This window comes from Crassostrea angulata, chromosome 10 (assembly GCF_025612915.1).
Source record: "Crassostrea angulata isolate pt1a10 chromosome 10, ASM2561291v2, whole genome shotgun sequence".
Lineage (NCBI taxonomy): Eukaryota > Metazoa > Mollusca > Bivalvia > Ostreida > Ostreidae > Magallana > Magallana angulata.
In genome coordinates, this window is record NC_069120.1 from 27,368,035 (window position 1) to 27,386,151 (window position 18,117).

The following is an 18,117-nucleotide window of genomic DNA, read 5'->3' on the forward strand; positions in this document are numbered from 1 at the left end:
TTAAGTAAAATATTAGTCAAATAGGGCTAAGTGGAGAGTATACACATGTATATGCATGCTCTTAAAAAGGATTTTTGTGTGATCCAATATGACCTTGACCTACAAACATCATTTAAGGTTACTGCATACCCTTTGATGAAAGGCACCATGTGGTTGAAGTTTAAGCTAGATTGCAGCAAAGGAAGAGAGAATATGCTCCTGACAAAATATGCTATATCCTTCCCATTTAACTTTAAAATTTGGTTCAAGGTCACAACACAACATTTATTCAAAAGCTCTGTTTGTGAAGAATGAGCCAAATAGGGATTAGTGGAAATACTCTGAAAAAAGAATTTTTGCATGACCCAATATGACCTTGACCTACGAACTTCATTAAAAGTCAGCGCACAACCTTTGACCCTGGACACTCTGAGTGAAGTATGAGCCAAATTGGATCAAAGGGAGAGTTATGGCCTGGAGAAGGATTTTGTTTATAATACTGCTATGACCTTAACTTTAGACCTAGAAACATGGTTAAGGTCACTGCACATCCTTTACCCAAAGACACTGTGGGTGAAGTATGACCCAGATTTGGCCAAGCTAAGAGAAGACATGCTCTGGACAAACAATCTCACACATACAGACGGATGAACAGACTGATCACTATAGGGCACTCGCAGAGCGAGGGCCCAATAAAAAGTATAAAAAAATAACTTTCAATCTTGTTTATTAATCAATTATTTCTATTTCCAATACACAGATACATTCAATGACAATGAAAATTCATGAATATTAAAACAAAACTGAATATTTACATTATAAAGCGGAGTAATGCTGTGATTACATGACTAGTACATTGTCCAACGAGAGGACCAGTTCACATAAGAAATATCACAGATTAATATCATTATATTTGTAAGGCAAATAAATCAAGATAAATGTACATACATGTATCAACCCTGACTGAACACAGGAATATTAGACACCTTTTTATTAAAAGGTAATTAACCTGAATAAATACATGTATTTAAATTATCTCTAAAAGATTTTTACTCTGAAAAGGATTTTCTTTTTTTGTCTTCAGAACCCCCCCCCCCCCCCCGGCCCGGAAAAAACCCCCCCATAAATAATAACTTTTCCCATCTATTCAAGAAATATCATCATGGCACAATCAATATTTCAGTGATGTTATACATGTAATTTTAAGTTGCTTCTCAATATGAGCATTGTTTATGGTTGAATATTTCAATAAATATGTGAGAAAAAAATATGCATACCCAGGATAACTTCAACTGTGCTTAAAAGTATAGAGCAGTTAAAAAATAACCAATACAAATCCAATTTCAAAATAATTTCATGGAAAAACACATGTACATTGAGAAAAAATCAACCCCCCCCCCATAAAATACTTACAAGAAAACATATTTACTGAAAGAAAAGGAGAAAATGAAGAATTACTAAATAATTTTGGTTTAATGATCTCTTTTTTTCTCTTCTTAGTAAAAAGCATTAAAAGGATTAAAGCAAAAGATTAACCAATAATATGATTAAATAATTTCTATGGAATACAATTTCTTTTTTCCTTTCCTAGTTACAAACATTAGAAGAATTAAAGTGAAAGATAACCAAATATTACTAGTTTACAAAAATACATGTAATGCAAATAAAACGCAAGATCTGAGTATGGTCCAGTTTGTATGTACACAATGGTGGGGAGTGATTACAAGGAGGTCCTTTTGAACAGTACATACAGAAATATGTCAGTTCACAACTCTTATGCCGGGTCCTGTTATTTCTCTTGATTTTTTTTGTATTTTGTTTAGTTATCTGAGAAAATGGGCTCTTCACTTGACATGAGCCGCTTTCTTTCTTCTAGCTGCCAACATGTCGTAAAACGGATTCTCGCTTATACTCTGCTTGATGCATCTTATCCATTCCTCCTTTTCTTCTGTTGTGGATGCGGACATTCGATAAACATTGTGTTTGCCTGAAAAATGAAATCACATTCTATTTCTAATAGCAGTATTTTAATCAACATAATTTTAAATGAAGGCGAATGGAGCCAAATTGAAACTGAGCAAAATTTAACCCAAGCACAACTTGCAAAAAAAAATACACATTTTCCCTATAATTTTTTTCGCATAATGAAATTTTTCGTCTTGTGAATTCTCCTTACCCTCTACAACCTTCCCCTCCTTGTCAACCTTGCAGGCTTTAATAATGTCTTGCCCCGTGGCAAACAGCTCGAAGCTGAATGGCTTGTTAGCCTTGTCCACGGGAACCTCTCGGATTGAGATATTCTCCAATGGAATGATCCCCTTGGGCTCCTTATCCTGCAAGAGAAACAAGATGTATGAAAGATCATTTCTTAAATACAGAGTAGCCTTGATAATCCAGGCACCTTCATTCCAAACCAAAAGCACCGGCCCAGACCCATGGAGCATTTGGATTAATGAATTACAAGATTTAGAAAGTTTTCAAAAATTGGTTTCAATCAAAAACAGTTAAGAATTTAAAGCATTCATATTACTCAAGCCCTTCCATATAAAAATGTTTGTGTAAGGCATATGAAAAAAAACCCTCAAATACATTTTATGATGCCCAACATTATCAAGATCCATGATGCATGTACTTCAGTTTGCTTAAAAGCCAACGGCTCAAGTACCTGAGCAGCAGTACGCAAATATTCATTTTAATTTTTCAAAAATAAAATTTTTTTAGTGTATGGTACTAGTACTTCCTTGTTCAACATATATATGACATACTTCAAAACAAAACAATAAATAAGAGGCATACTTAACACTTAAACCAGAAATTTGTGTAGAGTAAAACTTACCCCCTACAATCAAACAAAAACAGACGACACAATGGAATAAATCAAATTCAATGTCTGAATGATAACTTAATATTAAACCCCTCACCAACAAAACATCTCCACTGAATTATGATAATGACACACAATCATGATATTCAAGGAAACAAGAGTCCACAAAACTGTGCTTTCACTAAGCTGTAGAAAATTTTACCCTCATGCCAAACAGTACTATGCAAACAATTTCACAGTACTTATCATACAAGATATGTCCGTAAATTTGGCGACCTTTGATTTTTTCAAATTGAAAATCCATATACAAGTCATCCATTTATTCAGCAAAAATTACATCTAAATTAATACCGGTATCTTTATAGAAAAAACACACACACAAAAAATTAATAAAGTGCAATGTTACGTACCGTTGTGAACTGGAAGTAGTACAAGCAGTTGTCGTTAAGGATGAACCACCTCCTCTTCCAATTCTTTATTCTTCCACCTGGAAAGTATTAGTAAACATTTAATTCTCCATAAAGAAGAATGCTAAATTTTCTGTAATCTACGCAAGAAATACCACTGATAAGAAATCTACATGTACAGTGTACTCTAACTCTTCCATTTCTAAGTTGTTTTTTTAATTGCACAACAGATTTCATCTCTCTACATTTTTTTTTCTTCAAAAATTAAGAATGTGATGTAATGCAGGATAATTAGCAAAACATAAAGTTATCACTCACAAATATTTACCCACTAAAAATTGAAAAATCCATGCACATTCAATGAAAAATATTAACAATGGAGACATTCTTTCTTGTGAAACACAGATTTATCAAAGTTCACAATAGCTTTACTAGCAATTCACTCTCAACATTTAAAGACAAAACCATTAGGTGCTTGGATAAAATAGAATATAAATATATATATACAATTAAAATATTAAAAAAAAATCTTCACTCTACATATCCGTTTGATATGCTCTGAATATTCTAAGATCTAGTGATGATTTTTTTATGTTACAGAACTACATTTTTTTTTCTGCCACCACCATCACTAATAGCACTCAACAGTTACACTACATCCTATCCCAAGTATTATATTTATAAAGCTTATCATAATAACAGCTCCATAACTGAAGTGTATGTATACAAATGTAATGCCAAGGTTACAAAGAACATGTAAGAAGGCTTGAATACATTTCAATATTATAGATATACGTGTACATTCATTAATATAGAGGTTCATGATTAGGAAATCTACAGAATCAGCTAGTATTAAGTTCTGTAAATTTCTTGCATTGTGGGTCAATCTCAGCACTATTCTATAAAGTATATAGCAATATTAAGGCGGTAGCAAATTACATTATGCTAATAGTTTAATATCCCCCTTTCCCTCATTAGACTAGTTATTTAAAATCATGTACAAGTTTAGACATATTTTATCAGATTTTATCAGTTATAGATATTTTTGATATCACTAGTACTGCGGAATGATCTGTTAATGCTGATTAGCAGGAATACACATGCTTCGAATGGAGTTACTTTGTGCAACAACTGGTCAAAGGCACCATGAATTTGGAGCAAAAGAAATCAACAGGAATTTCTACCACCTAGAAATAGTTTCTCCATGCTATTTATTTTACTCTAAACATGATTTTCTAAACACTATCAAAAATATCTACAAAACACTCAATTCCCCCATCTTTCCAAATTTCAGAAGCCAAATTTCATCTCATCTACGTAGTTCACCCCAAGGTGTGTGTGTGTGTATATAAGTATATATACATACATAAAAAAAAAAATTTCCAAGCACCAAAAAGCTTTTGCCACATTTGACCAGGAAAGAATGTCTTTTTGATATGAAATATAAAACAAAGAGTCAACATGAACATGGCAGAATACACCAAACTTACTGAGTTTTTTGGCCCCTGTGCAAGTAAACGGGGTAAAAGAGATATACACAAACACATCACAGTGAGTCCATATAACAAACGGAAGACTTTATCCTGGAGACATTGTTAACCACAAAAATTTCATACATGTACAAAGAATAAAAAAGAACCAAAAAATGAACCGATACATTTTCAATGGTATAAGAACGATTCAGTTATAATATACTTTTAGCAAGCACAGACATATCTTGAAGTTTCTTTTCTAACTTTCAATGCAAGAATTGAGCTTTTAATTTGATTTTTATTAGTATAATATATATATATATTCATCATTCTAACATGCAATTGAAAGGTTCATTAGGGTAAAAGTCTAAGAGAGGCCTGAAAATAAGAGCCATGTGACTCTTCCCAGAATCCTAAGAGTGACCCTGACCCCTTTTTAAAGGAAGGGAGAATTATACCTTGTTTACACAGCCAGCCCTCTTTGTCTGGGTTGAAGAATGTGTGCATCAAGTCATTGCCGTCATCCTCAGGAATCTTGAACGGCTCTTTCTTAATGCTATCGTACAAACTCTACAAATTATAGACATTCATAGTATTAAACATTTCTTATACCTAATTGACATACACACCAGATGATAAAACACATAAATTTAAGTCTTCCCCCCAAAAAGTTTATAAAACCTTTCAAATTTTATCATAATAATTCTTATTACTTTGGAAATAAACCTTTCAGCAATCAATTCCAAGTTATAACAAGCTGAAGATTTTGAAACCCCAAAGTTAAACATCTTCATGTATAAAAATAGAAATACAAGATATCTATGGAAGACAGTCCAATCCATAATCCAATCAAATCCATTAACACTAACTATAAAAGTGTGTTTCTGATTTACATACTCTCTCCCCGCTCTCTCTCAATTCAAGAAACAGTTCTTACATCACAAGCATGGCCGATAGACACCCACCTCCTCCAACTAAAAAGTTGAAAAAAACTAATAAGGCGTAGGAGGTGACTCACCGTTAGAAGTTCAGGTGGCAGGTCACCACCGTCGTTGATCCCACGGTTCATGGATATGAACCTCTCCACAGTGGGCTTATCCTTCACACTGGGGTTGTGGAGACTAGTGTTCAACATGATGATGGCAAACGACAACACGTAACAGGTGTCTGCAACAAAACAGAAGGTAATCGGATCTATGTAGATGTTATGAATCAGCAATTAAAACATCAAACAAATTTTATGCAACAAAGAACTCATTAATTTGTTGCATTTCGATATAAAATGTCATTGCCAACTGTCAGCGAATTCACTCACTTTATTATAGCTATGATAAAATCGCAGAGTAAACACTAATGTTTCCAACTGAAACAAGCTGTCCAAAGATCTCTTTCATGTTGCAGCTTTAGCAGAAACAAAGTAAGCTTTAAAGTTCTCAATGTTTCTGAGGCAGAAAAGCATGGATAAAATACCTGTACTGGTAAAAACTCCCGGGTTGAGCTCGCAGTATCTCTCGGCGAAGCATTCCATCATTCTGTCTATCTTCTGAGCTTCTCCTGGCAAACGGAAGCTCCATAAAAACTGCCTGGAAAACGACAGCAAGATACCTCAGATTGTGAACAAATAGAGTACATGTAGTATGAAATAGCAATATATCAAAGAAAAATTTGAACATGAGATTTCATCCTTTAAAGTCAATTCCTTATTCTTACTATGAATTATTTTAATATAAGAAGTTTTTAATATTTTTACTATGCAATACAAGAGAGAAAATTTGGTACGGGTAGTTCAAAGGGAGGCCCTGAGGATCTTTTCTTACTGTCAAAGCCTTAAAAAGCATATTTTTTATACCTGCATTATCTATTCAAAAGCAGTACAGCTAATCGCCTAATGTACAGGAATGTATGCATTCAGTGTTAATCTATTCACAACAACCAAGATCAAAATTAACCTTATCTTGAAAACATTTCACTTGCCCTGTATTATCTAACACAGACAGAATGGAGGAACATAAAAGATAACTATCCTTCCACATGTTGTAAGTTCCATGTGATAAAATCATTACATCTGACTCATGATCAGACTGCCATGCCTTTTTAAATTTTTTTTATTTTATATTGTTTCTGCCAGATCCAAAGCAAAGATCTCGCATAAAGTCTTGATATGATGCAAGTCTGTCTTTTTTGTGCTTTTCTAAGCCTTCGTTTAGTTGATGTACTGGTACAGTAACTGACTCTTTGTGTCGGCATGTATACAGCAACCTCAATGAACCTACCTTAATGCCTGGACCAAAATCATGTCAGAGAACTCGTGCAGATTCACAAATGACTTTAGGACAGCGATGTTAAAGTCATTCCTGTAAGAAAAAAATACCAGCTCAAGTTGTACTTGATTTGAATTGATTACATGTATTGATAAAAAATCCTATTAACTAATTAAAATTTTGTATGGTTTTCTTTACTACCGGTATACAAAAAGTTGACAAGAACTTGTATATGAATCTGAATTTTCTCTGATCTTAAAATCTCGTTCTATTTGTTAAGCAGACTGGGAGTTTTTTAAAAATAAAATATGTAAAAATTCAAAATAACATTTTAAGTGTCATGCACTGCTTAATTATTTCCTTATTATGTTCACAAAGAAGACATGAGAATCTTGTTGTCTTCATCCTCGATTCATTTTTGGTCCATTAAAAGTGTACATTTTATGTAATAAACAGAATACATGCAATAAGGCATGATTAATTGCAAACAAATGACTAATGGTAAAAAAAAAAAAAACCCTTTAAAAATCACTCTTTACTTCCCCAATCAATCAATCAATCAATCGTTTGCACTGTCGCTTGAACCAGTCACACATTACAGGACACCAGTAAACATGCATGATCGAGTCAACGAATGATGTCATGCATGTCCATATCAGTGACAAGGTGACCAATACCTGATGTCAGTGGTCAATTAAAGCATGCATGGGGACTCGCAACATTTTATTGCCGTAGCCTGTTTCTGTCAATACACTCACACCTTTGTGAAGATTGTGACAATCACCGAAGGTTAAAGGTCATAGAGGCCGATCTGTGTTTGGTTTACCATTAATATGTATTTTATTGTGACCACTATAGCAGTGCACCTGGCCACCAACTGACTTGCCTTGTAATCACCATGGCTCAACTAGAGCTCTGTGTTTACATTGCTTCTATATATGCATGTGGTTAATACACAATGTACTGTAGAGCACATTTTGTTAAATTTGCAAATTTGCAGCATGTGGCCATGTAACGGGTAATAGAGCATGCGTCTAATCTTTGACATTGAAGTCAACTCTTGTGTTTCAGGGTTGTTTTTTCTTTGTGTGCATGTGTGTGTGTGTGTGTGTGTGTATGGGGGGGGGGGGGGGGGGGGGGTTATCTGGTTATCTGACAAGAAGCAAAATCAACAATACAATTCACATTTCATAGCTGATACTTAGTTGCATACCTCTCCCCTAGATAGTCCCCTATGGCCGTCTTGTTCAGTCCCTCGCCCTGGTACAAGAACTTGGCCACCTCCTCTTGGTCGTTGACAAGGAGCTGGTGGTCAATCAAGTATTCAATGCCCTACAAGATATATAACAAGAACATTTCAACAAGTTGTCATTTTATCATTTTAATAGATACTTTAATCATAATGAAGTGGTCCAAATTGAGTTTTGCTCTAAATAGCAAAGATTTGATAAACTACATGAACCTTACAAAACATTGTTTTCTAGGTAACACAACTTTGAACATTGGGAACCTGGGCTCTCAAGTAATAATGGTTTGAATTAATGTGTACTGTATACAGGGAAATATTCGCCCCTGTTTTATTTTCACCCCTTTCGCCCTTGTTGTCTGAGGGCGAATTCCATTGTCTCAAATTATCTCTCATTAAACACAATTTGTCTGGGCGAAGGAGCAAAACTGTTTGCAAGTGAAAAACGGTGAAAATAACATGGGGTGAAAATAAACCTGTACACAGTATTTTTCTTGTAGTACTCATAAAATGTAACTGCGTAAAAAAACCTCTGTAAAGATAAGGTTGTAATTCACTGAATAACTTGACTTGACTGACAATATATACTGGGCGTTCCCAAACATTTACGTGCTGTTATGAATTTAGTTACTGGCTGCATCCTGGTGCAAAGGTAATAGATAATACTTTGAATGTCGTAAAGAAAATATAAACAGTTTTCATAATAAAGTATTAGTATCCGGTATATATACATGTGTAATAAACTCGGACTTTCACAGTTAAGATTTAGTCAATGATACGCAACTATAAATTTTTCCAATATTAAGAATACACACTTTAAAAAATAAGAACATGAAGGTTAAATAAACAGATGCAGGACTTAGAGTCTGCATTCATGGTGGAAAATACACAACTCAAGTGTTCTCCCACATATATTCTCATTGAGAAGAGCCCTTTGAATCCAAGAGATCTCCTCTTGAGGCAAGAGCATTAACATTATGTAATTCAGGTTTTAAAAAACAAACCAATCTTTTACTTCCATTTTCAAGTACATGTATATGTAGGAAGCAAAAATAATGTCCAATGTTTAAAACACCATACCAGGAAGGTGTGAATTAACATATGTGTATGTTTTACCTAGTATATTATCCAAATAAAAACAACTTACTTTTATACATTGTACTTTCTTCCTTGTGTTTAAAAAATGCAATAAAGCTAAATGTAAGCTAAACGAGAGAGAGGGAGAGAGAGAGAGAGAGAGAGAGAGAGAGATTCCTTGGCAAAAGAGTTTTAACAAGACAAGAAGCAGATTGGTAATGATATTTAAGAGTGGATCTATCAACACAATACCTAAATACGGTTCAAGAAATGGAAAACTGTTTCTTGTTACAATATATTGTAATTCTTGAAAACGTTTACTGCTTAGAGATATTTCACCAAGATTTTGCCGAGCAAAATAATTAATTCTTTTTGTGTTACAGCATTGATATCCGTTTTTGCATTTGGGTAGCCCCTGTTAGTCTTACGCATGCCTATAATTTATCTGGCAGAGGTTCAAAAAGAAGATAATTACAATTTTACAATGCCTTAAAATAAAGTTGACCCTTGTCAGAACTTCACATTTATATTTACTCTGAAATTCAAGTGTTGGATGAAATAGACAGCCCATTTCCTTATTAGCATATCGAACAGTATCAGCAACTGACCCGCAGTGAATGTTCAAGGAAATAATTTGTTCCAGATCAAGTCTATACTGCAATAATTTATACCTTCACTTTTATCAATACCATTCATGTTTTCCTTCATATTTCATCTCCATCTCTATTTACTCTCATCATTTTAACTACTGGCATAAAGATAATACTGTAAATGTACTACATTTGGCTGTGTATTCTCTTTAGCGCTTTTGGCGGAACGATACTTCCGCTAAATCAATTACATCGCTAAATGCCATGCTTAAATGTATAAGAATAGTCACATTCGTGAAAACGCTAATTCAAATCCATGCCAACTTGTTCAAAAACTAATTTCCGCCAAATATCGTACACGCAAAACATAATACATTTATAGTACCCTAACTAAGTATCGGTACGTATCATATCTTTAATGCATATTTATAGAACAACTGGCCAGTTCATTCAAGATTGAACCAGAAGCATGGCTGCTCAATCTTAGATGTAACCCTTATGGTGAAATAATCAGTCTGAAATGAATCTAATCAAATTGCATCTCATTTGAAGTTTACTTTTTGGTTCAATTTTTACAATAGTATTTTTTTTTTACTTGAAACTGATAGCTTTCAATGACATCCAATACAGGTTGGTTACATCCTAGCTTAGAATCAGGCTGAGAGAGAAGCAACTAAATCTGATGCAAGTTTCAAAAAATCCCTTGCCTTCCTAACATTTGTCAGACCCCCTGTTTATCAACAGTGTGTTTATTGTTTATGTAGACAGTGGGAGACTGTTTACTGTACACAGCTTACTATTTACAGGGACTCTGTCAAAGAATCATAATTCCGACAAGTCCCAACATAAACTGTAAATGTAAACAAAGTCTGACGGATGGTCTCTGTAATCAAACACTCAAAACTGACCAGCTGAGAATGAAGGGGAAAAGGGGGGGAGGGGTGAAAGAAATTTGGTTGGAAAAACAGCATGTAGCAGAGTCATTTCATTTTCATTCCAAAATGTATTTCTGTCTGTACCTTCTTTGGATCCATATTGAATTTCTTCTTCCCAATGGACATTTGCTTATTCTTCGGATTGTTTTTGCTAAAAATGAAAAAAAAAGAAAAGAAAATATTAGAACCATAAGTAACTATTCTGATCCTTTTTATCATCTTTTATCATCTAGGTCCAAAGAATGTATCATGGCTACTACTGTCGGCAATTTATATTAATCTTAATGCATTAGCCATTTCCAGTTACAATACACAATACAAATGAATCTTGTCTAATAGTGAGTTTGTTTGAGAGCAGGAACTCTGCAAACATGGCATGTCAGCTTTCCCTGTGTAGTAGACAGATGGTGAGGATGATGTCATTGTTTGATTACAATCAAGCAATACAACCTTGAGTATCACATCTTTGTGCGATTCCAGAGTGTTTTAAATCAGAAACAGAAAGCATTTGTGCTCGCATACAATGAGATTTCAAGCAAAGATTAAATTGTCATAGTTCTTAAACAAAAGACTCTTTTATTCTGCAAGTCCCTTGATTAGAAGTGTTAGGGCATAGATATATTTAGAGCTCTCTCTCTCTCCTCTCTCTCTCTCTCTCTCTCTCTCTGACATTAGGGTATTTACCTTTCATCTGAGACCTCAATGGTCTCCATTTCATTGGAGACTTCTGCTATTTCATCTTTAAGTTCCTGCAAATAATAAATAAAAAATGATTATAAAAAAAAATGAAACTAATATTTCAAATGTTATATATAAACAATGACTGATAGAACAAAACACAAAATTCATCAATTAAAATAACTATCAATACCCCCCCCCCCCCCCCCCTCCACATGAAAAGAATCACATACATTACATTTTTAACTTTGTAGTGTTATACATTATCTTTACACTTTACAGATCATTACATATCCTATTATTCAAAGTCTTCATTTCCTATAAGCTTGAGTTGTTTTCATTCTATTTCAAATTACTAAAATTCTTCTCTTCTTTGTGTTAATTATTCCCTGTAAAAATAAAAGCTATCCTGTTTCTTTCTTTCTCACTTTTCTAAGTTAATTCAATCAGGAATGATCTCTAATTCAAACAATAAACGGTTTCTAGCCAAGCATTCTGGGTGACCATAAATGTCTCACCGCTAATCTTATATTGAGGAGTAAAATTAACATAAAGATAAAACATATCTTAAATTGACTGTTTCCAAACGAAAAAAGAATTCCAGACATTCTAGGTTTGCATGTTTTACTGTGTGTGTATACCTTGAGTAAATTCCCCCAGTGTAACAGAGTCCCATCACAAACCACACCAGAGTCCATAAGCATCATTTTTGGAAATTAAATAAATAAACCTGTTTTCACATTTTCTGCTTTTCAATGTTCACATTGTTGATGAAAGACAGCACTTTTTTTGTTTAATATATCTCAACTACTTTCCTCAGTCCATAAAATCCATGACACAGTTTCCCATCATAGTCATGATATATCAAATATCAATTTGAAATGACAACGTACATGTTGTAACAAAATCTAAGACATTATTCAAAAGCAAAATCACAAATCCTTCAAATCTGTTTCATCATCTATATAATATATAGTTGAACAAAATAAAACAATTAATTCACAAGCAAGTGCACATCCTACGACATTCGCATTCTTATGACAACTCTCGTCCCCTCAGAATCCCATCAATAGAGACTAACATAGGAAATCAAATAAGTGTAATGTTCACTATCACAGCATTGATCAGGAAATAATCTCTCCACATTAAAAAAGAGAGTCTAATTCCCAGATAGCATGGTTATTGGTGAAACTATAACAGCTAGCCTAGCCAGTGATTAACGGATCAGGCAATTAATTGTCAATACTGATGTGACCCCAAAACAATGGACGAGATGACGAATCTTATTGACCCATAACTCCGATTCTTCGCCCTGTGCACCATCATGCATGTCAACAACACAGTGGGCACTGAAAGAGACCCAAGCGGGGGAAAAACCTAATTGTATCTCTAATTGCAGGAAAAAGTCTCTTTTCATCAAGATGAGTCACATGTTATTATACATCATGCATCTTCAAGTCTTTAGATGAGTAATTAATTTCTTCTTTGAAATCTGTTTACATGCATCTCTATAAATTCTAGTCAAAAGTGCTTAAGCATTGGAAGTGAAATGGCCTGGCATTCAAATATCATGTATATGAACAACATTAATCTATTTTTTTCTCAATTTTTCTGAAGACTAACAAAAAAAAAATCAATTTTTTTTAATAATGACTCCTAGGAAAGAGCTATTAATTAACCTCCAACCCACCCCCAACCCCCTCCAAAAATAAGGTGTTGTTATTTACCAGTAGATGTTTATAAATCTTTTTTATAGACATCAGCAAAAACTAAACCATACAAAACCCCCACACATGAACAAAACCTGGAAAAAAAACCCTCCTAAACTTCAATGTACTTTTTCTTAATTTAAGACAGCTAGGTTGTTTTCTTTTTAGGATCATTAACTTCTGTTTGTCAGGAATCTGAGGATAGCAGCGCCACTGTGACCTTGTGGTTTATCTGGACCTTGTCTCATTGAATTGCCTGTCAGCTTCTGTAGCCACCGTAATCAGCATACTGGCGCTTCAAAATCTCGCACACACCATTTATTCTAATCTGTTTTAATTATCTTAAAAAGCCGCAGAGCTGCTGAACCAGCACAGAGAAGAGCACAAAGCATTGTGCTGATTGGTAGTCGCCACTTCAAACCACAAACTGATGAATTTCATAAAATTTTGCAAATTCAATTACAGAAAAAAAAGTAGACAACAATTCCATACTTCCTATAGTAGTAACTATGAAATATTTATTCAATTATTATTTTTCACAAAAATGATAAATCTAAAATCTAGATTTATAAAATAAAGCACATTTTTAGGTTGATTAACAATTAACCTAACAATGTACCCTGGTACTTAAAGATGATTTTTAATCCAATATAATTGAAGGGGGAAGGGGCCAAGATAAAAGATAGAACTATAAATTAAACATGGTACAATGATAGATTTAAAAAAAAAAAACACTGCTATATATATTTTTCAAAATCCAATGCAATTTTTATCTACGAGTTTGATAAGTTAAACATAGATGAAAACAGAATTAACAGAAGAGCATACTCCACAACTTACAGATGCTTAAAAGCAATAGTAAAAGAAAATACTGAAGCAATAATTATAAACCTACCTGAATTTCTTTTATGAGCTTTTGTTTCCTCTCTCGAATGCTTTCCAGAAGCTGTTGTTCTTCAAGTGTCAGATCTGTAATAACAAACATCCAGGAAGAATTAGAGGTAATTGCATGGTTCCACTGACCAGGGGGGGATCAGGGCCTATAACATCCAACCTCCTACAGACTCCACACCAACATCAAACCCACTCACAAACAATGATCAACACATGTATCCAACACGCGCAAAACACAAACTGGATGTTTTCCTCCCCCCTTTCTTGATCAGAGTTCTAATGAAGTCTGCCACTCAATTCCTAGTAGGGGATGCATGTCTAATACAAATTGCTAATCCAATGTATATGGTGTCATAAGGAAAATTGCACCCCAGAAAATACATTAATTTTCGTATGTAATGCTAGAACCACTACTATGCTCCAGTGATAAATTTCTTAGAAGGAAAATCTCCATTAATTATCTGCAAATGTGGGGTACATATATCTTAGATATGTGAAGTCTCTCCTCATCTATTAGAAATCTAACACTTTTTCACAGTTTCTTCTGACAGCTAGGGGGATGAGCACTGAGAAGCGACATGGAAAAACTCTGCACCGAGTGGATAGAATAAAACTGCCAGGCATATATATGAACCCCCAAAGTTTTCCTCAACAATCCATGAGAAACCTAGCATATGTTGAATTCATCAAAACAAGAGGCTTACAATCTTTATCAGTGATATTATGAGTTTCTGCTCCCCCTAATCAAATCCCCTGTGAATTGTTCCCAGCTACTGACAGAATTCTTATTCAATTTAAGCTTAAGTTCTCCATGTGGGTCTGCAGTCCATTCCATATAAAAGTTATTTTTGAATACAAAAGCTATTTATATACACACACAACATTTTTGATTAATTTAAGATTATATCTGTTTGCTACTGAGAAGTAAACCTATTACATGGTCTTATTTGTTTTTATATGCTGTTATATCGATCTGTACATGCGTTTACTCATGTATGTATATACAATGTACTACATATATATATTAATAAGATATTAAACTTTTTTAATTCTTGAGGCTTCTTTTAACCATTAAAAACTTGATAAGATATATTTTTAAAACACACCTCTCTTAACTTTAAAGTTAGTATTAAAACAAATATTGTTACAGCCAGAGTATTTGTTTAGATCTCATAAAATTAAATTCTAGTACATATATTCACGATATATTTTGTATTCTGACAACTGTAAATAAAGCTGGGTGACAATTTTCAAAATAAACTTTTCTACTTTGATTTCTTCCCATATGATGATATAAACCCTAACAGTTATCTCCATTAACTTTGTTTGCAGTAAGTTTAACCTTTACAGCTGACATGGACTTTAAAACAGAAAAGGACTATATTTGGTATGGTCAAATATCTGCCCCCAATTTTAACTAATTTTTGAAACAGTGTTGTACATGTATATAAATTAAAAAAATCAAATGCCGTATCACTTTAATCTTGATATTATTCATCATTATCCATCCATTAGCTATTTATCTATGATGTCAACTAAATAAGCTAATTCCCACAATTTTGCAAACAAATGAAAATACATGTATTGTTATTTTTCCTTTATTCATGTATTTTGCATTAGATGTATAAAGTGCAGGTCTGTTCAAGTACAATTTTTTTTTACATATGTTTTTGTTCTTATAATTATACACATCATACTTAAAAATGGTACTTGGGCAAGCCTGCGCTCAATGTTTTTCAATCAAAAAACCATCAAAAAACCATCTGAAAACACCCATATTTTGCTACCAAAAATCCATTTATTAAAATAAGAAAATCTTCACAATGTCATTTCTACATTATGACGTCACTGTGCTGATGACCTTTTACACACTTATTTTCAATATGATTTCAACTATCTTCTACCTCATTTTTAAAGCTTTTTTCAAAACTTGAATTTTTTAAATTTAAATTTTTTAAAATTGCATAATACTGCATATCACTCTGCATATAGTCCTTTCTTTTCATATAGTTTCCATAAACTTATAAAGTAAAACTAGTCAATATACCGGCACATGAAAAGCATTCATAATATAGCAGCCGGCACCCATTCAGAAGCTTCATAAATCAACAGCAGTTTTTTTAAAGTGAGCGATATAAAAGAAATTCACAATAAATCAATAACCAATAATCAAAATTCATAATACGTCCCTAATTTGATAATACATGTACCAGGTATATAAATTCTCCAAATCACCCATAACTACCGGTATTTTTTTTTTTTTTAAACAGGAGTATCGGTATTAAGAATAAAACAATTCAAAAAAAAAAAAAAATTGTCCAGTTTACCTTTTAACAGTAGTTATTTCTATTTAATATAAATATGTTTTCAATGTATGTTATATACACGCTGTAAAATGGTTTCAAATAAACTGTACAATTATATGAATTACCTTCAATATCATAAGTACCTGTTTTGCTTCATAAAATCTCAAAAATGTATGAATTTTATTAAAATAATCAATGTCCCTGTTACATCCTGATGACAGAAGGAAAGTATTTAAGGGGATGTTGCAGAGATCATTTCAAGGAAATGGCAAATTTAATTAAAAGTTTATCAATTAATTTGAAAGTTTTTTTTTCACATTCTTCCTTTGCTATGCTAAAATTACATTCTTTATACCCTAACATAGATTGTCATTTTGAAACAATTTTTTTTTTATTAATTACTATGTCATGAATTGTCCTAGAAAATCACGAATTTACAAATACATGCATGTATAATTTTATATGGACACATACAACAATTTTTTGATTAATATCTTCAAGGACTCAGATAATTTTTGTGTTGTGCAAATATAATTTATAACAAACAATGCTGTATGGTTAACAACAAGACTCCGTTTTTATTTATCAGTCATTCTGGACAGACACAAGTGGAATAAGATCAGTGAGCAAACCAGTCCACATATAAAACATAAAATACTCAAAAAAAAAAATACACATGTACATAATTACTATCATTCATTTTCTTCTTCCAGCATTTTAGATTTTGTCTTGCACTTTATTGGCCTCTTCATTTCATGATTATTCAAGTTATCATATCCAAAAACATAAATAGGATTAGGTAAACAAAGGGGCACATTAAAACCTTTTATTGTACATCCCTGTAAAATAGTTTCCTACAAATTTTATGACACCATTTACACTCATGCTTGAAGTCACAAACAACCAGTGTTTTTATAGTCCATACACCTACTATGACACTGGCCAACACAATATATATAGGGTTGAAGTGCTCCTCTGAAACCACCGTACAAACAGTGTTTTATTGATATATGCTAAAATCATTTTATCATACCTTATGTGGAGATCAAAAATATTTTTCCAGGGGGGTTACCGCTCAGAGAGTAATTTGTTTAGTGGGGGGAGGGATGGTAATGTTAATTTGTATTCCAGATCCCCCCCCCCCCCCCATCCTCTTAGATCCCTGCATGTACATGATTGCTCACTTTTTTAAAAATATTTGTTTATAAGAGTACATCCTATAAAAATGGGTATATTACATGTACCTAAATTATATCGAATGTCTTATTTACTTCAATCTGACTATCAACTACAAGGATTCTAAAATTGTTCAGTGTTCAAGAATAAAAATTATGATGGTGATGAACATTAATGATATAAGTCAAAGGGCATGAAAAAAGAACGATTTTAACCATTCTGAAGCAGGGTGTAAGCCTTTAGTTCAATCACTTTGGACTCATTTTCTCATTTTTTCAGATAGGCTACAATCCTCCCCTTTTGTCAGTTTGTAAACCAAGAGGTGTTACTCATTTTTAACAATAAAACATGCAAAATTATCTACTTACCAGACAGATCAAACGTATTTGTGTTGGTCTCCATGATTATCTCGCTAATATACAAAACTGTGGGAAAGAAATATATCTTAAAAGACCCAGGTGCTTTACGTCAAATCTGAAAATCAACTTCCTCTCATCGGCGCCATTGTCACGCTCGACTGCTTCGGTTATTTCCGGAATTCTCCGGCATATTTTTCGAAAAAA

At 33.2% G+C, this 18,117-nt stretch overlaps 1 protein-coding gene across 3 annotated transcripts; it reads right to left on the bottom strand.

Annotated features, from left to right (window-relative positions):
• Positions 1-689: 689 nt before the first annotated feature.
• Positions 690-18,082, bottom strand: LOC128165083 (cytohesin-1-like). Of its 3 annotated transcripts, XM_052829293.1 has the most exons (13): positions 17,923-18,082; positions 14,074-14,147; positions 11,476-11,540; positions 10,876-10,942; positions 8,157-8,275; positions 6,956-7,036; positions 6,153-6,265; positions 5,701-5,849; positions 5,141-5,252; positions 4,701-4,715; positions 3,214-3,290; positions 2,156-2,312; positions 690-1,966 (listed from the first exon to the last, which is right to left on the bottom strand). In XM_052829293.1, exons 1-13 carry the CDS (start codon positions 17,954-17,956, stop codon positions 1,824-1,826), a joined length of 1,206 nt encoding a protein of 401 aa, XP_052685253.1. In that variant the 5' UTR covers positions 17,957-18,082; the 3' UTR covers positions 690-1,823. The 3 variants fall into 3 exon arrangements, with proteins under 3 accessions (XP_052685253.1, XP_052685254.1, XP_052685255.1); XM_052829294.1 differs by lacking the exon at positions 4,701-4,715; XM_052829295.1 differs by lacking the exons at positions 14,074-14,147; positions 17,923-18,082 and adding an exon at positions 12,111-12,948.
• Between the last annotated feature and the right edge of the window lie 35 nt (positions 18,083-18,117).

Coding starts and splice junctions, on each gene's coding strand:
- LOC128165083 (XM_052829293.1), bottom strand. CDS start 17,956: ATGGAGACCAACACAAATACGTTTGATCTGTCTG. Junction 11,541..14,073: donor AGCTCATAAAAGAAATTCAG/GTAGGTTTATAA, acceptor TATTATTTGCAG/GAACTTAAAGATGAAATAGC. Junction 8,276..10,875: donor TCAATATGGATCCAAAGAAG/GTACAGACAGAA, acceptor TATATCTTGTAG/GGCATTGAATACTTGATTGA.